This window comes from Tachyglossus aculeatus, chromosome 4, assembly GCF_015852505.1.
Source record: "Tachyglossus aculeatus isolate mTacAcu1 chromosome 4, mTacAcu1.pri, whole genome shotgun sequence".
NCBI lineage: Eukaryota > Metazoa > Chordata > Mammalia > Monotremata > Tachyglossidae > Tachyglossus > Tachyglossus aculeatus.
This window is the reverse complement of record NC_052069.1, coordinates 37,311,434-37,336,264: the sequence shown is the minus strand read 5'-3', so window position 1 is coordinate 37,336,264 and position 24,831 is coordinate 37,311,434. Positions and strand designations below refer to the sequence as shown.

Here is a 24,831-nt window from a genome sequence, read left to right as displayed (position 1 = left end):
TGTACAAACATATATACATATATACAGGTGCTGTGGAGAAGGGAAGGAGGTAAAATGGGGGGGAAGGAGAGGGGGACGAGGGGGAGAGGAAGGAAGGGACTCAGTCTGGGAAGGCCTCCTGGAGGAGGTGAGCTCTCAGTAGGGCCTTGACAAATAACAAATACCATACCTTAACAAATACCATAAAAAGCAACTATCCGTCCATTCACTCCCTCTGGGTCAATTCTTCCTAATGCTGTTTTGTTATTCGTTTAACGCAGCACTACCGCCTGCGGTATCGCCATCAAATTCCTCAATCCCAAACTGGACTATCTAAGCTACCGCTATAGCAAGGCTTTGCGCTTCGAAAAATACGTAGGTGAGTATGGGACATATCCTAGAATTGTTTCGGCGGAGTTCATTTTCAATTATTGGATGACGCGCTTGGAGGAAAACAGCCATTCTTTCATTTAGTCGTATTCACTGAGCGCTTGCTGTGTGCAGAGCACTGTACTAAGCGCTTGAGAGTATAATGTAGTAATAAACAGACACATGCCAGGCCCACAGCGAGCTTACGGTCTAGTGATCTAACAGCTCGCAGTCTAGTATCCGTTCCTGCCGGACCTCTTAAGGAGTAGCCGAAATTCTGGGAGGAAACCTTGATTGGAGTTTAGGGAAACTTCAAGGAGGAGCGACGAAGGCCCAGGGAAAGTCTTCCTAATCCCTGCATCGATCGATTAATCAATCGACGGTATTGATTGAGCACTTCCTCTGGGGGTGGTAAGGTTTGGAAGGGGTTGGCTGAGTTGGGGGGCTTCTTAGTCAGGATTCTCAAGGCCTTCTGCCACTTTGTGGGGGTCGCGGGCGGGAAAATTCTTCCCAACCACACCAGCCACTGGATCTTAATTGGACAATGTGAGCCCACTGTTGGGTAGGGACCGTCTCTATATGTTGTCAATTTGTACTTCCCAAGCGCTTAGTACAGTGCTCTGCACACAGTAAGCGCTCAATAAATACGATTGATGATGATGATAAATGTTGTCCCGCAAAATCTCCTGCTGAATAACGAAAATGCCCAATTAATTAAGATCCAATTGGATTAAGATCCAATTGGATCTTAATTGATCCAATGGCTGGTGTGGCTGGGAAGAATTTTCCCGCCCGCGACCCCCACAAAGTGGCAGAAGGCCTTGAGAATCCTGACTAAGAAGCCCCCCAACTCAGCCAACCCCTTCCAAACCTTACCACCCCCAGAGGAAGTGCTCAATCAATACCATCGATTGATTAATCGATCGATGCAGGGATTAGGAAGACTTTCCCTGGGCCTCCGTCGCTCCTCCTTGAAGTTTCCCTAAACTCCAATCAAGGTTTCCTCCCAGAATTTCGGCTACTCCTTAAGAGGTCCGGCAGAAAGGATGTTGATTAGAAACTCCTGACACCTGTAGGAGAGTATCTGGGGCTCATCCTTAAGCGCTCAATAAATACCACTGAATGAATGAATGAATGAATCCTTTGGCGATGCTGCTTTATTAGAGTAGACACGACATTCAAAAGTCAAGAATTGAATGCATGAGGTTATTTTCAGTTCTTTAAGGGATCTAGTTAAAAACTTTTTGGTTCTCTTTTCATACACCATGCAATCAAATTTCTATCTAAAACATTTTCTACTTATAGTAACGCAGTCTCGTTTATTTTCTCAGGTTATTTAAGGGAATGATATATTGCAGAGTTTCTTTAGGTCTGCTGTTTTTGTTACATCTCGAATATAAATGCACATGCAAGTGATGTTTATGCAGCGTAAGGAAATTATTCTCTTATAGAGACCGTCTCTATATGTTGCCAACTTGGACTTCCCAAGCGTTTAGTACAGTGCTCTGCACACAGTAAGCGCTCAGTAAATACGATTGAATGAATGAATTAGAGTAATTGAATAAAGTGTTAACACTCCCTCTGTGGACTGCAAGCTCATTTAGGACAGGGATTGTGTCTATCAACTCTGTTGCATTGTCCTCTCCCAAGCATTTAGTATGGTGCTCTGCACACACGAAGCGCTCAGTCAATGATTGATTGTTGGCGACAGGCTTACTTTTTCAATCAAATGAAAATCTACTATTTCATTTTTGATTTTAAAAAATCTGCTTTATAACATCGAGTTATCTTTTTGTTTCCCTCCTACTGTAGAGCGTGCTTGTAGGGTTGTAGGGTTAGTTCCATTTATAATCAAAAGCCCGAGAATATAGCTCATGGGAATAAAATCTAAGAAATAACATTGAGGGATCGTCAAAAAAAAAAGGTGGCTTTTTTTTTCTGTTTTAGATCCGTATCGGGCGGCTGCAATCGGAAGTATCTACCTGATGAACAGTCCCAAGACTATGTTTCCAGAAACTATAATTTCCAAATTCAGAACCCACTATGCATGTTCAATAGCTGATCTTTTCGAGGTAACTATCGTAACCGTTTGAAATGTCTGAAAGCATTTTTTTTTTTTTTTGCTTTTCATTCTTTTTCATTCTCGCCGACTGAAGAAATAGTTGTACGTATTAAGTGCTTATTGTGCACCAGGAACTTTCCTAAGCTCTGGGGGGGAAAGAGGCAAATCAGGTTGGACACCATCCCTGTCCCACATGAGGCTCACAGCCTTAATCCCCGTTTTGCAGATGAGGGAACTGTGGCACAGAGAAGTGAAGTGACTAGCCCAAGGTCACACAGCAGACAGGTGTTGTTCTGGAGAGTTTCTTTTGTTTTCAATGTCCTGTGCGACACCGCTCTCGGAAGAACGATGAGGGAAGAATAGGAAGCAGGTTTCGATGGGGCGCCGTTACCGAAGTAGGCCAGTGGACTCCACCGTGCAGTAGCCTATTTCAGACAGCAACACATTAGGACGCTTCTAGCAACACTGTGATAGTCGCCCTGCTTGACATCCACCCTCCCCGTTTGGATCATCATCATCATCAATCATATTTATTGAGCACTTACTACGTGCAGAGCACTGTACTAAATGCTTGGGAAGCACAAATTGGCAATATAGAGAGACAGTCCCTACCCAACAGTGGGCTCACAGTCTAGAAGGGGGAGACAGAGAACAAAAACAAAACATATTAACAAAATAAATAGAATAAGTATGTACAAATAAAATAAACTCCATCCATCCAGCATCCTCCCTTTGCTCTCTTAAAGCCAGCCAGAATTTCATTCATTCATTCAATCATATTTATTGAGCTCTTACCGTGTGCAGAGCACTGTACTAAGCGCTTGGGAAGTACAAGTTGGCAACATATAGAGATGGTCCCTACCCAACAGTGGGCTCACAGTCTAGAAGGGGGAGACAGAGAACAAAACAAAACATATTAACAAGATAAATAGAATAAATATGTACAAATAAAATAGAGTAATAAATACGTACAGACATATATTCATATATATTCTCCCCCTTCTCCCCCTCGTCCCCCTCTCCACCCCCCCATCTTACCTCCTTCCCTTCCCCACAGCACCTGTATATATGTATATATGTTTGTACATATTTATTACTCTATTTATTTATTTTACTTGTACCTATCTATTCTATTTATTTTATTTTGTTAGTATGTTTGGTTTTGTTCTCTGTCTCCCCGTTTTAGACTGTGAGCCCACTGTTGGGTAGGGACTGTCTCTATATGTTGCCAACTTGTACTTCCCAAGCGCTTAGTACAGCGCTCTGCACACAGTAAGTGCTCAATAAATACAATTGATTGATTGATTGATATATACAGGTGTTGTGGGGAGGGAAAAGAGGGGGCTCAGTCTGGGAAGGCCTCCTGGAGGAGGTGAGAAACTATTTAAACCCTCTCTGGGATGTCTACAGTAAAGCTATTTAATTTTCATTCATCCTCAGGGATATCATCTTGCTTATTTGGGTCAGTTAGAACATGAGAGTAAATACAAGTCAAAAGGACTAAAGAATAATAATAAGAAGAAGAATTGTGACATTTATTAAGCGCTCACTAGGTGCCAGTCACTGTGGCTCAGTGAAAAGAGCACAGGCTTTTGAGTCAGAGGTCATGAGTTCAAATCCCGGCTCCGCCAATTGTCAGCTGTGTGACTTTGGACAAGTCACTTCACTTCTCTGGGCCTCAGAGACCTCATCTGTAAAATGGGGATGAAGACTGTGAGCCCCCCGTGGGACAACCTGATCACCTTGTAACCTCCCCAATGCTTAGAACAGTGCTTTGAACATAGTAAGCGCTTCTAGACTGTGAGCCCACTGTTGGGTAGGGACTGTCTCTATATATTGCCAACTTGTACTTCCCAAGCGCTTAGTACAGTGCTCTGCACACAGTAAGTGCTCAATAAATACGATTGATTGATTGACTGATTAATAGATGTTATTATTATTCTAAGCGCTGTGGTGGATACCAGCAAATTGGGGTGGACACAGTCCCTGTCCCACACGGGGCTCACAGTTGTAATTAATTAATTCATTCATTCAATCGTATTTATTGAGCGCTTACTGCGTGCAGAGCACTGTACTAAGCGCTTGGGAAGTACAAGTTGGCAACATATAGAGACGATCCCTACCCAACAGTGGGCTCACAGTCTAGAATTCCCATTTTACAGTTGAGAGGACGGAAGTACGGAGAGGTGACTTGCCCAAGGTCGCACAGCAGCAGACAAATGGGGGAGCAGGATTAGAACCCAGGTCCTTCTGACTCCCAAGGTCGTGCTCTATCCACTGGGCAACGCTGCTTCTCATTTGATATCCTTAAACCTAATCTCAGGGCATGTCAAATGAAAAGGTATGATTTTGACTTCCTCCAAGTTGTCTGAGTAGATTTCTGTCTTTCTAATTGCTTTCTTTCTCTTCTTCCTTTTAGTAAAAAAGCAACAATAGGATTAAAGGCAAATTGCACTATTTACATCTCTGCCTTTAGCTTGTTGTGAGCAGGGAATGTGTCTACCAATTCTGTTAGATTGCTAAATTGTACTTGCCTAAGTGCTTTTATTTACTATTCGATTTATTTTATTTTGTTAATATGTTCTGTTTTGTTGTCTGCCTCCCCCCTCTAGACTGTGAGCCCGTCGTTGGGTAGGGACCGTCTCTAGATGTTGCCAACTTGGACTTCCCAAGCGCTTAGTACAGTGCTCTGCACACAGTAAGCGCTCAATAAATACTATTGAATGAATAAAATGCTCCTCACACAGTAAGCTCTCAGTAAATACAATTATGGCCTACTGGATGAGCCTGGTCCTGGGAGTCTGAAGGACCTGGGTTCTAATCCCACCTTCCCCATTTGTCTGCTGCTGTGTGACCCTGGGCAAGTCACTTCACTTCTCTGGGCCTCAGTTCTCTCAACTGTAAAATGGGAATTAAAACTGTGAGCCCCATGTGGGACCGGGACTGTGTCCACCCCAATTTGCCGGCTTCCACGTGGGGGTTGAGGTGAAAATCAAGGTGCTTAAGCGGTACACAGTTAAGTACATAGGTAACAATAATAATAATGATGATGATGACATTTATTAAATGCTTACTATGTGCAAAGCACTGTTCTAACTGATGGGGAGGTTACAAGGTGATCAGGTTGTCCCACGGGGGGCTCACAGTCTTCATCCCCATTTTCCAGATGAGGTAACTGAGGCCCAGAGAAGTGAAGTGACTTGCCCAAAGTCACACAGCTGACAATTGGCAGAGCTGGGATTTGAACCCACAACCTCTGACTCCAAAGCCCGGGCTCTTTCCACTGAGCCACGCTGCTTCTCTGCTTCTAGGTGACACAGAAGGGAGGGTATTTAGGGGAAATGAAGGGTTAGTCAGGGAGGGCTTCTTGGAGGAGGTGTGATTTTAGTAGGGTTTTGAAGTGGTCTGTAGGCTATAAAAATACAGAAAGTGGACCAGACTCATTTCCCAATTGTGAGGTCTGGATATGAAGGATGGGTAATAATAATAATAATGATGGTATTTGTTAAACGCTTACTTTGTGCCAACCACTGTTCTAAGCGCTGGGGTAGATACAAGATTATCAGGTTGTCCCATGTGGGGCTCACAGTCAATCCCCATTTTACAGATGAGACAACTGAGGCACCGAGAAGTTAAGTGACTTGCCCAAAATCACACAGCTGACAAGAGGCAGAGCCGGGACTAGAACCCATGACCTCTGACTTCCACTAAGCCATGATGCTTCTCTAATAGACAACAGACAAGTGGCAAAGCTGGGAGCAAGACTCGGGTCTTCCGCTCTTTCGAAAAGGCCAAGAGGCTGATTACAAAGCTGTGCCTTCAGACACCAGATCAGAAGGGTTGACTGACCCACTTTTGAAGTCCTACCAAATAAAAAATGTAAAATAAAACTCCTAATTATTTTTACAATTGTACTACTTCCCCTTTGTGCTTGGATAAATTCCTGCCTTCTTTGTTGACCTAAAATATTTTTGCACTCTACTGTAAAACCCTCATGGATAGGCCCAATAGTTATTTTACAATCCTCATAGTGCACAGTATGGCAGGATAGTATCATTCGCAACACAGCTTGATAGTAGAACTGCACTTGGCAGTGCTTCTCCTTTATCCTAATAATAATAATAATAATCATAATAATAATGGTATTTGTTAAGTGCTTACTATGTATCAGGCACTGTTTTACCTGGCACTGCTCTTGTAGATACAAGGTAATCAGGTTGGACACAGTTCCTGTCCCACACGGGGCTCACAATCTTCATCCCCATTTTCCAGATGAGGGAACCGAGGCCCAGAGAAGCGAAGTGACTTGCCCAATGTCACACAGCAGACATGCAGCAGAGCCATGATTAGAACCCAGGGCCTCTCACTTCCAAGTCCGTGTTCTTTCCACTAGGCCATGCCTCCACTGGGGCATTCCTTTAATTTCCCTTAACACTGTTCACTTAACACTATTTATTTTGTTAATGATGTGCATCTAGCTTCACTTCTATTTATTCTGATGACTTGACACCCGTCCACGTGTTTTGTTTTGTTGTCCGTCTCCCCCTTCTAGACTGTGAGCCCGCGGTTGGGTAGGGACCGTCTCTATTTGTTGCCGACTTGGACCTCCCAAGCGCTTAGTACAGTGCTCTGTACACGGTAAGTGTTCAATAAATACGATTGAATGAATGAATGAATGTTCACCCCATGTGCAGAGGAGAGACCCAGGCTCAGGATTACATTACTTCCAAGTACTACTGTTTTAAAAAATAGTGAGAAAATGTTTAGAGAATGAGCAGTCTTCTAGGGTGAATAATGTGGATTTTTTTTTATAGTTTAGCATCCGGACTCAAGGCCTGACTGATGTTCTCTGGAAACAAAACACCCCGTTTGCTGACTTTTCCATGACCAAGAAGATCAAAGAACTTGTGAAAACTGTAAGTTTTCTCATCCTTATACTCTATTTCACATGTTATATTTGAAGAGTGAAAAATCTCTTAAGTGGCGCAAACATTTGCAGAGCATACATTTTTTTCCCAAGCTATAGGGAGTAGAAGGGGCTTTTTCCCATTGGCCTTCATTGTATGAAAGTTAACTTTTTAATGGTATTTGCTAAGCGCTTAGTATTTTCCAGGCACTGTTCTAAGCTCTAGGGTAGATGCAAGCTAATCTCGTTGGACACAGTCCCTGTCTCACATGGGCCTCACAGTCTTAATCCCCCCGCTTAGAACAGTGCTTGGCACATAGTAAGCGCTTAACAAATACCAACATTATTATTATTATTATTATTTTACAGTTGAGATAACTAAGGCTCGGAGAAGTTAATCGATGGTGCTCACAGCAATCAGTCAATCAATCATATTTATTGAGTGCTTACTGTCTGCAGAGCACTGTTCTAAGCATTTGGGACTAAGCGCTTAGTACAGTGCTCTGCACACAGTAAGCGCTCAATAAATATGATTGATGATGAGAGTACAACACAACAATATAACAGATATGTTCCTGCCCACAACGAGAAACAGCATGGCTCAATGGAAAGAGCATGGGCTTTGGAGTCAGAGCTCATGGGTTCAAATCCCGGCTCTGCCACATGCCTGCTGTGTGACCTTGGGCAAGTCATTTAACTTCTCTGAGCCTCAGTTCCCTCATCTGCAAAATGGGGATGAAGACTGTGACCCCCCCGTGGGACAACCAGATCACCTTGTATTCCCCCCAGTGCTTAGGACAGTGCTTTGCACATAGTAAGCGCTTAACAAGTGCCATTATTATTATTATTATTATTATTATTATTATTGTCAGCTGTGTGACTTTGGGCAAGTCACTTCACTTCTCTGTGCCTCGGTTCCCTCATCTGTAAAATGGAGGTGAAGACTGTGAGCCCCCCGTGGGACAACCTGATCACCTTGTAACCTCCTCAGCGCTTAGAACACTGCTTTGCACATAGTAAGCGCTTAATAAATGCCATTATTATGGTTCAGTGGAAAGAGTGAGGGCTTGGGAGTCAGAGGTCATGGGTTTGAATCCCAGCTCTGCCACTTGTCAGCTGTGTGACCTTGGGCAAGCCACTTAACGTCTCTGTGCCTCAGTTACCTCATCTGTAAAATGGGAATTAAGACTGTGAGCCCCAAGTGGGACAACCTGATCACCTTGTAGCTCCCCCCCCCAGCACTTAGAATGGTGCTTTGCACATAGTAAGTGCTTAACAACTACCACCATTATTATTATTATTATTATTGTTATTATTATTACAGTCTAGAGGGGGAGACTGACATTAATTTTAATAAATGAATTACAGATGTAAACATAAGTGCTGTGGAGCTGGGAGGGTGGGGGATGAGTAAAGGGAGGAAGTGAGGGCGATGCAGAGGGGAGTGGGAAAAGAGGAAATGAAGGCTTTGTCAGGGACAGCCTTTTGAAGGAGATGTGCCTCCATTAAGGCTTTGAAGGTGGGGCGAGTGATTGTCCGTCAGATATGAAAAGGAAGGGCATTCCAGGCCAGATGCGGGATGTGGATGAGAGGTTGGTGTTGCAATAGAAAAGATGAAGGTACAGTGATAGGGTTGGCTTTTGAGGAGTGAATTGTGTGAGCTGGGCTGTAGTAGGAGAGCCGTGAGGTGAGATAGCCGAGGGCAAGGGGACTGACCGCTTTAAAGCCGATGGTGAGGAGTTTCCGTTTGATGCGGAGGTGGATGGGCAACCCCTGGAGGTTCTTTAGGAGTGGGGAAGTGTGGACTGAGCGTTTTTGTGGAAAAATGACGGCAACAGCCAAGTGAAGAAAGGACTGGAATGGGGAGAGACAGGAGGCACGAAGGTCAGCAAGGAGGCTGATGTAGAAATCAAGGCTGGATAAGATACCTGCTTGGATACGTGCCCGCCTTCTATCACTCCTCAACTCCGCCGACCTCCTTCTCCATCCCACATCGCACCAACTTGGACACACACTTGATCTCATCATCTTTAACCACTTCACATCTCTACCCTCACCAACTCTGAAATCCCTCTCTCTGACCGCTACTTTCTCACTCGTCTCCTCTCCCACACTTCTCCTCTCCGTAAAATCTGGGCTCTTCCACCACCGAGACCTCCGATCCCTTGACCCCATCCAACTCCCTCAACTTATCATGCCCCAGTTAGCTTCCATACCCAATCTACCCACTGCTGAGGACCAAATAGGCATTCTCCACCCCGCCATCTCTACTGAACTCAACTCACTCGCTCCCCAACCCTTCGTCACTCTCGTACCACTAACCCACAGCCCTGGGTCACTTCCGCTGTCCGCTTCCTACACTCTTGTGCTCAAATGGCTGAACGCTGCTGGAGGAGATCTAAATATCAGACCTCGTCCGCTTCAAGGTTAACCTTGCTTGCTTTAACTCTGCCCCCTCCTCTGCCCGGCAAAACTATTTCTCTTCCCTTATTGACCCCCATGCCCATAGCCTTCGCCAGCTATTCCAAACATTTAACTCCCTCCTCAGGCCATCAGTCCCCCACCCAGCCCCATCACTTTCCCTCAGTGACCTGGTCATCCGCTTTATTAAGAAAATGAACACCATCAGGTGTGAGCTCCCTAAAATTGTCCCTCCCGCTCTCGGCCCCTTCAGCTTTCCCATCCTTCCCAGCAGTATCTCTTGAGGAGATCTCCTACTTCCTCTCAAGTGCCACCCCCTCCACATGTGCATTGGACCCCATTCCTTCATACTTTTCGCCCCTTCCCTCCCTAACAGCCATCTTCAACCTTTCGCTCTCCAATGGCTTCTTTCCCACTGCCTTCAAACATGCCCATGTCTCTCCCATCCTACAAAACCCCTCACTTGACCCGATGGTTCCCTCCAGTTACCACCCTATCTCCCTCCTACTATTCCTCTCCAAATTCCTTGAGCAAGTCATCTAAACCCATTGTCTCAAATTCCTCTTCCGCAGTTCTCTCCTGAACCCCCTCCAATCTGGCTTCCATCTTTTTCACTCCACTGAAACCACCTTCTCAGAGGTCACCAAATCTTGCCAAATCCAATGACTTCTACTCCATCCTAATCCTCCTCGACCTCTCAGCTGCTTTTGACACTGTGGACCACCCTCTTCTCCTGGAAATGTTATAATAATAGTAATTATTATGGTATTTGTTAAGCGCTTACTATGCGCCAAGCACTGTTCTAAGCACCAAATCTTGGCTTCACTGACACTGTCCTCTCCTGGTTCTCCTCTTCTCTCTGTGGCCATTCATTCTCAGTCTCCTAGAGCTCCTCCTCTTCCTCCCATCCCTAACTGTGAGGGCCCTTAAGGTTCAGTTCTCAGTCCCCTTCTGTTCTCCATCTACACCCACTCCCTTGGAGAACTCATTCGCTCCCATGGCTTCAACTACCATCTCTTTGCAGATTAAGCGCTTAGTACGGTGCTCTGCACACAGTTAAGCGCTCAGTAAATACGACTGAATGATACCCAAATCTGCATCTCCTCCCCTGATCTCTCTCCCCCTCTCCAGGCTCACATCTCCTCCTGCCTTCAAGACATCTCTACTTGGCTGTCCTCCCATCACCTCAAACTGTCCAAAACAGAGCTCTTTATCTTCCCACCCATACCCTGTCCTCTCCCGGACCTACCCCTCACTATAGACGGCACGACCATCTTTCCCTTCCCGCAGGCCTTAATGTTATCTCTCTCACTCAACCCACACATCCAATCTGTCACCAAATTCTGTCAGTCCCACCTTCACAACACTGCTAAAATCCACCCTTTTCCTCTCCATCCAAACTGCTTCCATGGTAATACAATCACTCATCCTATCCCGCCTAGATTACTGCATCAGCCTCCTTGTTGGCCTCCAAACTTCCTGCCTCTCCCCACTCAAGTCCATACTTCACTCTGCTGCCCGGATCACCTTTCTACGGAAATGATCGGGACATGTCAGCCCCCTCCTCAAAAATCTCCATTGGTTGCCTAGCAACCTCCATATCAAGCAAAAACTCCTCACCATTGGCTTTAACACTCTCCATCACCTTGCCCCCTCCTGCCTCACCTTGCTTCTCTCCTTCTCCAACCCAGCCCGCACACTTCACACCTCTGGTGCTAACCTTCTCACTGTGCCTTGATCTCACCACCAACCCCTAGCCTACATCCTTCCTCTGTCCCGGAACGCCGTCCCTCTTCAAACCCTCCAGACAATTCCTCTCCCCACCTTCCAAGCTTTACTGAAGGCCCATCTCCTCCAAGAGGCCTTCCCAGACTAAGCCCCACTTTTCCTCATCTCCCACTCCCTTCTGTGTCACCCTGACTCACTCTCTTTGCTCTTCCTCCCTCTCCCTGCACCACAGCACTTATATGCATTATTTTATTTATTTGTATTGATGCCTGTTTATTTGCATTGATGCCTGTCTCCCTGCCTCTAGACTGTGAGCTCGCTGTGGCCAGGGATTGTCGCTCTTTATTGCTGTATTGTACTTTCTCAAGCACTTAGTACGGTGCTCTGCACACAGTCAGCACTTAATAAATAGGATTGAATGGATGAATTAACAAAGTGGAAATTTGGATGGAGAGGAAAGGGCGGATTTTAGCGCTATTGTGAAGGTGGGACTGGTAGGATTTAGTGACAGACCGTACTAAGCTCTTGGGAAAGTACAGTGCAAGAGAATTGGTGGAAACGTTCCCTGCCCATAACGAGCTGACAGTCTAGAGTGGGAGAGGGACATTAAGATAAATAAGCAATTTATAATATATAATTTAAAGATATGCACATTAAATAAGTGACTTACCCAAGGTCACACAGCAGGCAGATGGCGGAGCCTGGATTAGAACCCAGTTCCTCTGCCTCCTCAAGTGGTGTAACTACTTAAATTAGTTAGGAGAAGCAACGTGGATCAGTGGAAAGAGCCTGGGCTTTGGAGTCAGAGGTCATGGGTTCGAATCCCAGCTCCGCCACACGTCTGCTGTGTGACCTTGGGCAAGTCGCTTCACTTCTCTGTGCCTCAGTTCCCTCATCTGTAAAATGGGGATTAACACTGTGATCCCCACGTGGGACAACTTCATCACCTTGTATCCCCCCCAGCTCTTAGAACAGTGCTTCGCACATAGTAAGCGCTTAACAAATAATAATAATTACCAACGGACGGTCTGCCCTTCTTCTATTCCTTCTAGTTATTTGGATGGAAGGGATTACCTTCTGAAAAACCCCTGATCTCAGCCGACATCAAAGTATTTGGTCAAGAGCGGTTCTTTCTCGATATCAACAAGGACTTGATTCAGAAGGCACTGAAGGTACGGGCCTCTCCGGCGTCCTAGCCGTTTTCCTTCCTCGGTCACGGCTCCGCATCCCGCATCCGGTAACCTTCGGCCTCCCCGCAGGTATTCTTCGAACCGGTAGAGAGGCACAGTGCGATGAAGAAGGTCATCACGCAGCTCCAAAACGGCGTTTCCACGCAGTGGACCCAACCGGTGTTGATGGAGGAAGTCAACTACGTTGTACCCAGCCTCCTGGGTCTCCCGCTCGACCTCAGTTTTTACTTGACTGGCTTCGTTCACGCTTTGGCGTCGGGTGAGTTGTCAACCGAATCGCTCCACACACTTCGCTCCTCCAACGCTGACCTTCTCACTCTACCTCCGTCTCATCTATCATCATCATCATCAATCGTATTTCTTGAGCGCTTACTATGTGCAGAGCACTGTACTAAGCGCTTGGGAAGTACAAATTGGCAACATATAGAGACAGTCCCTACCCAACAGTGGGCTCACAGTCTAAAAGGGGGAGACAAAACCAAACATACTAACAAAATAAAATAAATAGGATAGATATGTACAAGTAAAATAAATAAATAAAAATAGAGTAATAAATATGTACAAACATATATCCATATATACAGGTGCTGTGGGGAAGGGAAGGAGGTAAGATGGGGGGGATGGAGAGGGGGACGAGGGGGAGAGGAAGGAAGGGGCTCAGTCTGGGAAGGCCTCCTGGAGGAGGTGAGCTCTCAGCAGGGCCTTGAAGGGAATAATAATGGCATTTATTAAGCGCTTACTATGTGCAAAGCACTGTTCTAAGCGCTGGGAAGGTTACAAGGTGATCAGGTTGTCCCATGTGGGGCTCACAGTCTTAATCTCCATTTTACAGATGAGGGAACTGAGGCCCAGGGAAGTTAAGTGACTTAACTATCTCGCCGCTGACCTCTCACCCACGTCCTGTCTGTGGCCTGGATCGCCCTCCGTCCTCAGATCTGACAGATGATGACTCTGCCCCTCTTCAATCAATCAATCGTATTTATTGAGCGCTTACTATGTGCAGAGCACCGTACTAAGGCACATCTCCTTTTAACTTTTAGATAACTTTTAATTTATCTTTTAGACTGTGAGCCCACTGTTGGGTAGGGACTGTCACTATATGTTGCCAACTTGTACTTACCAAGCACTTAGTACAGTGCTCTGCACACAGTAAGTGCTCAATAAATGCGATTGATGATGATGATGATGATGATGATCTCCTCCAAGAAGCCTTCCTGGACTAATCCCCCCTTTCTTCTTCTTCCTCTCCCTTCTGCGTCACCCGGACTTGCTCCCTTCATTCATTTCTCCCCATCCCAGCCCCACAGCACTCACGTACATATCTGTAATTTTTATATTTTTATATTTATATTATATTTATATAATATAATATATAAAATTATATATTATATAATATATTATATTTATATTTATATCATGCTCTGCACACAGTAAGCGCTCAATAAATACGATTTAATGAATATTGACATCTGTCTCCCCCTCTGGACTGTAAATTCGTTGTGGGCAGGAAGTGTGTCTGTTTATTGTTATATTGTACTCTCCCAAGCGTTTAGTACAGTGCTCTGCCACAGTGAGTGCTCAATAAATATGACTGAATGAATTAATTAATTCACTGTAGAGTTGGCTCTACGCCGCTTGGAAGCAGCATGGCTTAGTGGAAAGAGCACGGATTTGGGAGTCGGAGGATGTGAGTTCTAATCCCGCTCCTCCCCTATGCCTGCTGTGTGAACTTGGGCAAGTCACTTAACTTCTCTGTGCCTCAGTTATCTCATCTGTAAAGTGGGGATTAAGACTACGAGCCCCACGGGGGACAACCTGATGGCCTTGTATCTACCATAGTGCTTAGAACAGTGCTTGGCAATCAATCAATCATATTTATAGTAAGAGCTTAATAAATGCCATAACAACAATAATAATAGTATGCTGCCTGTCCCTCCCCCCACTTTTTTCCCTAGTTGGCATGAAGATGTCACCCCCCATGTCCAACAACTTCCGGGCTTCACAGTTGTTTGAGTCTGTTATTCAAGCTCAAGCTGACATTGGTCCCAGGTAAGGGAGGTTGTGGCCTCTGAATTTTTTAAAATTCTTTTATATGGTATTGGTTAAGCGCTTACTATGTTCCAGGCACCGTACCGAGCGCTGAGGTAGATACAAGCTAATCAGATCAGACACCGTTCTTGTCCCAAATCAGGGCTCACAGTCTTCATCCCCATTTTCCAGATGAGGGAACTGAGGCCCAGAGAAGTGAAGTGACTTAGAGCGAGTAAGTGGCAGAGCCAGGATTAGAACCCACGTGGCTCAGTGGAAAGAGCCCGGGCTTTGGAGTCAGAGGTCATGGGTTCAAATCCCGGCTCCGCCAATTGTCAGCCGTGTGACTCTGGGCAAGTCACTTCACTTCTCTAGGCCTCAGTTCCCTCATCTGGAAAATGGGGATTAAGACTGTGAGCCTCACGTGGGACAATCTGACTACCTTGTATCCCCTCCAGCGCTTAGAACAGTGCTTGGCACCTAGTAAGCGTTTAATAAATGCTATCATTATTATTATTATTATTGTTCTGACTCGCAGGCCAGTGCTGCACTAAGCCACGCTACTTTTCCCGAGACCACGCTGCGTCTAATTCCATATTTGTGTGGCATTTTTTGACAAGGGCAAAACATAGTCCGATCATTTTTCGCCAATTCCGAAGAGACGTTTGTGCTTCAGTAGCAAAAATAACCCGGCCTCACCCAAGTTAGCCGGTGAACCTTTCCTTCTTTTCCTTTCTGCGTTTCCTTCCCGTCTCTGTTTCGTTCCTCGTTTTCTGTTACACGTTAAAACAAACACTTTATTTTGTTAATATGTTTTGTTGTCCGTCTCCCCCTTCTAGACTGGGAGCCCGCTGTTGGGTAGGGACCGTCTCTATGTGTTGCCAACTTGGACTTCCCAAGTGCAGTGCTCTGCACACAGTAAGCGCTCAATAAATACGATTGAAGAGTGAGTGAATGGTGTCGACCCTGTCTTCCTGTCGCTCGACTGTCTCTTGTTCTTGCGTGCCAAGGAGCTCCATGGCTGTCCTCTCCTTTGAGATGGCGAAAGGGGATGGGAGGGAAGGGGCCATGTCTATGTGTTGAGGCAGGGATTGGTCGCTGAATCTCCCTCCATCATACCAACTCAGTGAGCCTCTTGGCAGCCCTAGCAACCGGGGGTGGTTACCATGGAGATGCGAGAAATGATGCGGCAGGGGCGATTTGTTCTTTTATCCGCACGCACCAAGACCGATGCTCGGCAGGTTTGTCCAGAATCCGGCGAGGGGCGGTTAACGTGTCTACCAACTCTGCTAAATTGTACTCTCCCGAGCGCTTAGTACACTTTTCACCCAGTAAGAACTCCAAAGATCTGATTGCTGTCCACTCAGTTCATGCGCTAGTCCAAATTCCCGTGTGTTCTGTCCCCTCTTAGCGTGTACCTGCACACGGTGGCAACCATGACGGTGAACACGCCCCTCTTCCAGTCCGGCATTGAGTTCCACACCAAGTTCCAGGCCACTTCCCCGGTGAAATTCGACGCCAAGCTGCACATGAAATCCAAAAGTTTCAAGTTCGAAACGAGCCCGTCGCACAAGGAAACTGAGCTGACCAAGTTTAGGTAAGGGAGCTACTGACGGTTTGGCTTTTAAATCTCACCCGCTCATCGGATCCTCCTTCCCTTCCCCACAGCACCTGTATATATGTATATATGTTTGTACGTATTTTTTACTCTATTTATTTATTTATTTATTTTGTTTGTACACATCTGTTCTATTTTATTTTGTTGGTATGTTTGGTTTTGTTCTCTGTCTCCCCCTTTTAGACTGTGAGCCCACTGTTGGGTAGGGACTGTCTCTAGATGTTGCCAATTTGTGCTTCCCAAGCGCTTAGTACAGTGCTGTGCACATAGTAAGCGCTCAATAAATACGATTGATGATGATGATGATGGCGGAGCCAAAAGCAACGTCGAAAGGCCTCAAAGAGTTTTCCTACTGGGCTGGACCCTCCCACCCCCATATTTGATGACAAATCATCCCCACACCCGTCTTCCTACCCTTCCCTTTTTTGGCTTCTAAACCGAGCAGTGGGATTTGTGCTTAGTACAGTGCTCTGCACACAGTAAGCGCTCAATAAATACGATTGATGATGATTTGATTCTCTCCACATTTCTCTTTAGTTTTATAGGTCTGACTGAACTCAGGCCTCTACCAAGCAGGCAGTGCTGGATATGATGGGAATAATTTGCTCCTTGTGGATGGGAAACAAGTCCACCGACTCTGTTATAGTGTAATAATCACGGTATTTGTTAAGTGCTTACTATGTGCCAGGCACTGTACTAAGCTCTGGAGTGGATAGAAACAAGTCGGATTGAAACACAGTCCCTGTCCCATGTGGGGTTCACAGTCTCAATCCCCATCTAGACTGTGAGCCCGTCGTTGGGTAGGGACTGTCTCTGTTGCCGGATTATACTTTCCAAGAAGCGCTTAGTACAGTGCTCTGCACACAGTATGTGCTCAATAAATACAATTGAATGAATTTTACAGATGAGATAACTGAGTCACATTGCCGAATTATACTTTCCAAGAAGCGCTTAGTGCAGTGCTCTGTGCACAGTATGCGCTCAATAAATACAGTTGAATGAATTTTACAGATGAGATAACTAAGTCACATTGCCAAATTATACTTTCCAAGAAGCGCTTAGTGCAGTGTTCTGCGCACAGTATGCGCTCAATAAATACAGTTGAATGAATTTTACAGATGAGTCACATTGCCGAATTATACTTTCCAAGAAGCGCTTAGTGCAGTGCTCTGCGCACAGTATGCGCTCAATAAATACAGTTGAATGAATTTTACAGATGAGATAACTGAGTCACATTGCCGAATTATACTTTCCAAGAAGCGCTTAGTGCAGTGCTCTGCGCACAGTAAGCGCTCAATAAATACAGTTGAATAAATTTTACAGATGAGATAACTGTCACATTGCTGAATTATACTTTCCAAGAAGCACTTAGTACAGTGCTCTGCACACAGTATGTGCTCAATAAATACAATTGAATGAATTTTACAGATGAGATAACTGTCACATTACCAAATTATACTTTCCAAGAAGCGCTTAGTGCAGTGCTCTGTGCACAGTATGCGCTCAATAAATACAGTTGAATGAATTTTACAGATGAGATAACTGAGTTACATTGCCGAACTATACTTTCCAAGAAGCGCTTAGTACAGTGCTCTGCGCACAGTATGCGCTCAGTAAATACAATTGAATGAATTTTACAGATGAGATGATAACTGAGTCACATTGCCAAATTATACTTTCCAAGAAGCGCTTAGTGCAGTGCTCTGCGCACAGTATGTGCTCAATAAATGCAATTGAATGAATTTTACAGATGAGATAACCGAGTCACATTGCCGAATTATACTTTCCAAGAAGCGCTTAGTGCAGTGCTCTGCGCACAGTATGCGCTCAATAAATACAATTGAATGAATTTTATAGATGAGATAACCGAGTCACATTGCCGAAGTATACTTTCCAAGAAGCGCTTAGTACAGTGCTCTGCGCACAGTATGCGCTCAATAAATACAATTGAATGAATTTTACAGATGAGATAACTGAGTCACATTGCCAAATTATACTTTCCAAGAAGCGCTTAGCGCAGTGCTCTGCACACAGTAAGCGCTCAATAAATACAATTGAATGAATTTCACAGATGAGATAACTGTCACATTGCTGAATTATACTTTCCAAGAAGCGCTTAGTGCAGTGCTCTGCGCACAGTATGCACTCAATAAATACAGTTGAATGAATTTTACAGATGAGATAACTGTCACATTGCCAAATTATACTTTCCAAGAAGCGCTTAGTGCAGTGCTCTGTGCACAGTATGCGCTCAATAAATACAATTGAATGAATTTTACAGATAACTGAGTCACATTGCCGAATTATACTTTCCAAGAAGCACTTAGCGCAGTGCTCTGTGCACAGTAAGCGCTCAATAAATGCAATTGAATGAATCTTACAGATGAGATAACTGAGTCACAGAGAAGTGAAGTGACTTGCCCAAGGTCATGCAGGAGACAAGTGGCTGAGGCAGGATTAGAACCCATGACCTTCTGACTGTCCACTACGCCATGCTACTCCTCTAAGAATAATAATTTTAGTGTTTGTTGAGCACTTACTATGTGCCAACCGCTGTACTAAGCACTGGGGTGGATGGAAGCAAATTGGGTTGGACACAGTCCCAGTCCTATGTGAAGCTCACAGTCTCGATCCCCATTTTACAGATGAGGAAACTGAGGCCCAGAGAAGTGAAGTGACTTGCCCAAGATCACACAGCCGACAAATGGCAGAGCCAGGTTTAGACCCCATGACATTCTGTATCCAAAGACTGTGCTCTATCCACTAGGCTATACTGTTTCTCCCTAGCAGCATTGTAATAATAATCAATCAATCGTATTTATTGAGCGCTTACTGTGTGCAGAGCACTGTACTAAGCGCTTGCTTACTATGTGCAAAGCACTGTTCTAAGCGCTGGGGAGGTTACAAGGTGACCAGGTTGTCCCACGGGGGGCTCACAGTCTTAATCCCCATTTTACAGATGAGGGAACTGAGGCCCAGAGAAGTGAAGTGACTTGCCCAAAGTCACACAGCTGACAAGTGGCGGAGCCGGGATTTGAACCCACGACCTCTGACTCCAGAGCCCATGCTCTTTTCCACTGAACCACGCTGCTTCTAATAATAATAATAATGACATTTATTAAGCGCTTACTATGCGCAAAACACTGTTCTGTACTCTCCAAAGTGTTTAGTACACTGTTCTACACACAGAGAAGCTCAGTGGAAAGAGCCCGGGCTTGGGAGTCGGAGGTCATGGGTTCGAATCCCGGTTCTGCCAACTGTCAGCTGGGTGACTTTGGGCAAGTCACTTCACTTCTCTGGGCCTCAGTTCCCTCATCTGTAAAATGGGGATTAAGATTGTGAGTCCCCCTGTGGGACAACCTGATCACCTTGTAACCTCCCCAGCGCTTAGAATAGTGCTTTGCACATAGTAAGCGCTTAATAAATGCCATTATTATTATTATTATTATTTATCGAGTTCAATTAAATGACATTGATTGTTTGATCTTTCCCCAAGGCTCCTACATATGCTGTCCCTGTTTCTTAGTCCAGTGCTCTGCACACAGTAAGCGCTCAATAAATACGATTGAATGAATGAATGAATGTTTCTCTTTAGCCCTTCTAACTTAAGAGCTACTTGGCTGCTGATTATACAACCTATTATCTGCTAGAATTCCTAGGCCATTTCTGTGAATTTCTGTTGTTTGCATATAAAATGACAAATTTATAGTTTATTTTAAGTTTACTCTTTTTGACTGCTGGATTCAATATTTAGCTGTCCTTTTACAGTGCCCTGCCCAATTCAACTTGTTCCATGTTCTGAATATACTGAGTTATAATAATAATAATGATAACAATCCCTGAAATTTGTAGCGCTCTTTTATTTTTTCCCAAGTGCCTTTACATCCGCGTTCTCATTTTATCCTCACGGCTTCCCTGTGAGGTAGGGAGAGGCAGATGTTATTCTCCCCATAGTGGAAAGAGCCTGGGTTTGGGAGTCAGAGGTTGTGGGTTCTAATCCCCTCTGCCACTTATCAGCTGTGGGACTTTGAGCAAATCACTTAACTTCTCGGTGCCTCAGTTATCTCATCTGTAAAATGGGGATTAAGACTGTGAGCCCCACATGGGATAACCTGATTACCTTGTATCTACCCCGGCACATAGTGAGTGCTTAACAAATACTATCATTATTATTTTCCAGTGCTTAGAACAGTGCTCAGCATATAGTAAATGCTTAACAAATGCCATTATTATTATTATCATTACAAGGCAATCAGGTTGCCCCATGTGGGGCTCACAGCCGTAATCCCCATTTTACAGATGAGGGAACTGAGGCACAGAGAAGTTAAGTGATTAGCTCAAAGTCACACAGCTGATAAGTGGCATGACCGCTAAGCCATGCTGCTTCTCCGATAGCGCTTAGAACAGTGCTCGGCACATTGTAAGCACTTCAGAAATACCATCATTAATATAGATAAGGAGCCTGAAACCAGAGTTTAGGTGACTTGCCAGCAGGTCAGTGGCAGAGCCATGACTAAAATACATTCATTCATTCAATTGTATTTATTGAGTGCTTACTGTGTGCAGAGCACTGTACTAAGCACTCGCAGCCTTCTGGCTCCCAGAAGCATGTTTATGACCAGGAGATTGACGTCTAAACTGTAAGGTCACTGTGGACAGGGAACGTGTCTACCGACTCTGTCATATTGTTCTCTCCCGAGCGCTTAGTACACAGTGCTCTGCACACAGTAAGCACTCAATAAATACAATTGAATGAATGAATGTATTTTAGTCAATAAGTAAGCACTCAATAAGTATGATAGATTGATTGGTGATGATGACTATCGTTTGTTATTCTTTTTTCTCACTAAATTGTAATCTCCTTGTGGGCAGGGGAGATTCATTCATTCATTCATTCATTCAATCGTATTTATTGAGTGCTTACTGTGTGCAGAGCACTGTACTAAGCACTTGGGAAGTACAAGTCGGCAACGTATATGCGTTTTGCTTCTGTTAACATCTCCCAAGACCTTGGAACAATGCTTTGCGCTTAGTAGACACTCCATAGATACCCATCAATCAATTTAACTCCAGCTTTTTATATGATCCAGAGACCTTAATATATTTTATATGTTTATGAGGAATTCCGATTCTTCTGTCACTTCATAATGGTTTGTAGCCAAAGTAAAGTTCGGGGCTGGAGAGACACATGCCCCACTTTGGGCAAGTCACTTAACTTCTCCGTGCCTCAGTTACCTCATCTGTAAAATGGGGATTAAATCTGTGAGCCCCCCGTGGGACAGCATGATCACCTTGTAACCTCCCCAGTGCTTAGAACAGTGCTTTGCACATAGTAAGCATTTAAATACCATTATTATTATTATTATTATGCCAGAGCCAAGGCATAATAATTGTGACATTTGTTAGGGGCTTACTGTGAGCCAAACACCAAGCTAAGTGTCGGGATCGACACAAGTTAATCAGGTCGGAAACGGTCCCTGTCCCACACGGGGCTCACATTCTAAGTAAGAGGGAGACCAAATACTGAATCTCCATTTTGCAGAAGAGAAAACTGAGGCCCAGAGAAGTCCCCAAGGGTCACAGGTTTGACCCTTCAGTGGAAAGAGCCCGGGCTTTGGAGTCAGAGGTCATGGGTTCAAATCCCGGCTCCACCAATTGCCAGCTGTGTGACTTAAGTTCTCTGCGCCTCAGTTACCTCATCTGGAAAATGGGGGTTAAGACTGTGAGCCCCCCGTGGGACAACCTGATCACCTTGTAGCCTCCCCAGCGCTTAGAATAGTGCTTTGCACATGGTAAGCGCTTAATAAATGCCATCATTATTATTATTATTGAATCAGACTGTCGAATCCTCTGGGGATTGGAGGGAAGGGGTCGGCTTCCTTTTTAATAGAGCTGTTGAAGGATGGAAAGAGGAATCGTTCCTATCATCATCAATTGTATTTATTGAGCGCTTACTGTGTGCAGAGCACTGTACTAAGTGCTTGGGAAGTACAAGTTGGCAACATATAGAGACAGTCCCTACCCAGCAGTGGGCTCACGGTCGAAAAGGGGCTCACAGTCTAAAAGCTGTGTTCCTATGACAACATCCAGAGGCAGGTGACAGGTGGATGCAATGAGTAGTCCAGTGCTCTGCACACAGTAAGCGCTCAATAAATACGATTGAATGAATGAATGAATGAATGAATGTGTCTTCGGGACATAGGAGAACCGGATTATCCTTTCGGATCCCTCTCCCTTTTCCCGCCAAACACAAACACACAAGCACAAACCTTGTAGAGATTCCAGCGTCAATGGCGATAAAGTGGTCGAAGTTCTGGCAGAGCGCTGCAGGTCAACCCGATTACTGTACTTCCAGATCGGGTCTCATTCGGTAAGACTGCTTTGGCTCGATGTAAAGGACGCCGTTCCAGAAGGCATCAGTGGCCCTAAGCGACGCGTCGTTCTCTTGCTGCAGGTCTATAGCTTACGCCGTCTCCAGAAACATCGAAGAGCCGGATGCGGAGAAGAAGACACCCGTCGTACCTCCAGATGTCCCGAACAACATGGATAGAGTCTATTTTACATCAGCTGAATCAACTTCAAGAGAAAAGCCCATGATGGTATCTTAACGATTTTATGGACGTGATCTGGAAAAATCATTCATTCATTCATTCAATAGTATTTATTGAGCAATTACTGTGTGCAGAGCACTGTACTAAGTGCTTGGGAGTACAAGTTGGAAACATATAGAGACGGTCCCTACCCAACAGCGGGCTCCCTTGTCCCTCCCCACTACTGTATTTCCAATTTTTTTTTTATTTCACACAGCAGAGGCCGGCTTACGGAATGATGCCGAAGAAGCATTCCCACATGCCTAAGAGACATCATCACACTTTATCTGGAAAACAGTCCACACAGACCTTCTGTGTCAAAGTACATCCTTCTGGATACCAAATCTGCTTTTCCACCAAATCTTCCAGTGCTTCCTACCTCAGTCCTGCCCTTCTTTACAAAGTCATTGGAGAACATGCCTTTAAAGCTTTTGTGAAACCGGGTGAGGATTCTTTCATTCAGTCAGTCAATCGTATTTATTGAGCGCTTACTGTGTGCAGAGCACCGTACGGAGCACATGGAAAGTACAATTCAGCAATAAAGAGAGACAATCCCTGCCCACACCGGGCTTACGGTCTAGAAGGGGGGAGACAGACATCAAAACAAGTAAACGGGCATCAATATAAATACATAGAATTGTAGATATATATGCATCGAAGCAAGTAGACAGGCATCAGTATAAATAAATATAATTATAGATATCTACATATAGACGCAAGTCCGTGGGGCGGTGAGACGGGGGTAGAGCAAAGAGAGCGAGTCGGGGCGACGTGGAGGGGAAAAGGAGATGAGGAAAAGCGGGGCTTAGCCTGGGAATCAATCAATCATTTATTGAGCGCTTACTATGTGCAGAGCACTGTACTAAGTGCTTGGGAAGTACAAATTGGCAACATATAGAGACAGTCCCTACCCAAACAGAGTTAATTTCCAGTCAGTCAGTCAATTGTATTTATTGAGCGCTTACTGGGTGAAGAACATTGTACTGAGCACTTAGAGAAGCAGCATGGCTCAGTGGAAAGAGCCCGGGCTTGGGAGACAGAGGTCATGGGTTCAAATCCCAGCTCTGCCAATTATCAGCTGTGTGACTTTGGGCAAGTCACTTTACTTCTCTGTGCCTCAGTTACCTCATCTGGAAAATGGGGATGAAGACTGGGAGCCCCCCGTGGGACAACCTGATCACCCTGTATCCTCCCCAGCTCTTAGAACAGTGCTTTGCACGTAGTAAGCACTTAACAAATGCCATCATCACTTGGGAGAGTACAATATAATAATGTGACATATTCCCTGCCCACAACGAGTTTACAGTCTAGCGAGGGGGAGATTCCAGTGTTTGAGGGGCTGAAGGTGATGGTGTGCGCGTGTGTTTGTGTGTGTTGTGCAGTTTCTGCAGATACTACAATTGACAAGCTCCAGTTGGAGATTCAGACAGGACCCAAAGCGGCTTCGAAAATCATCCACGTGATAACCGCGGGGGACGGGGATGGTGACAACCACAAACACGAGGACGATCAGAGCAGTGACGAAGACATCTCGCGGGACGAGGCGGTGCAACTGAAATTGAAAAAGATCCTAGGAATCGATAGGGTTTTTCAGGTAATTCACCCTGAGATGAATGGTCAGTTCCTGCTCTACCCAACCTCCTGTCCTTTCTAATAGGGAACCCCCAGGCCTGTCAATCAGTCAGTGGTCGTTATTGAGAGCTTGCTATGTGCAGAGCACTGTAATGAGCACTTGGCAAAGCACAATGCTGCAGAGTTGGTGGACGCGATCCTTGCTTGTAAAGACCACACAGCTTAGGTGGGGATGAAGCGGGTTGAGGTGATCTGGCTGCCTCGGGGCTTTATCGTGGGCTAAGATCATCATCATCATCATCATCAATCGTATTTATTGAGCGCTTACTGTGTGCAGAGCACTGTACTAAGCGCTTGGGAAGTACAAG

General features: G+C 45.1%; 1 protein-coding gene across 1 annotated transcript in view; it reads left to right on the top strand.

The window, feature by feature from the left end:
- Positions 1-24,831, top strand: part of LOC119927071 (vitellogenin-2-like) — a 119,076-nt gene that overhangs the window by 43,130 nt on the left and 51,115 nt on the right. The window contains exons 13-22 of the mRNA XM_038745613.1: positions 261-358; positions 2,296-2,420; positions 7,225-7,326; positions 12,518-12,637; positions 12,725-12,914; positions 14,611-14,704; positions 16,095-16,280; positions 22,756-22,900; positions 23,109-23,334; positions 24,274-24,485. Of these exons, the coding sequence (XP_038601541.1) occupies positions 261-358; positions 2,296-2,420; positions 7,225-7,326; positions 12,518-12,637; positions 12,725-12,914; positions 14,611-14,704; positions 16,095-16,280; positions 22,756-22,900; positions 23,109-23,334; positions 24,274-24,485 (1,498 nt within the window). The remainder of the gene's footprint in view (positions 1-260; positions 359-2,295; positions 2,421-7,224; positions 7,327-12,517; positions 12,638-12,724; positions 12,915-14,610; positions 14,705-16,094; positions 16,281-22,755; positions 22,901-23,108; positions 23,335-24,273; positions 24,486-24,831) is intronic.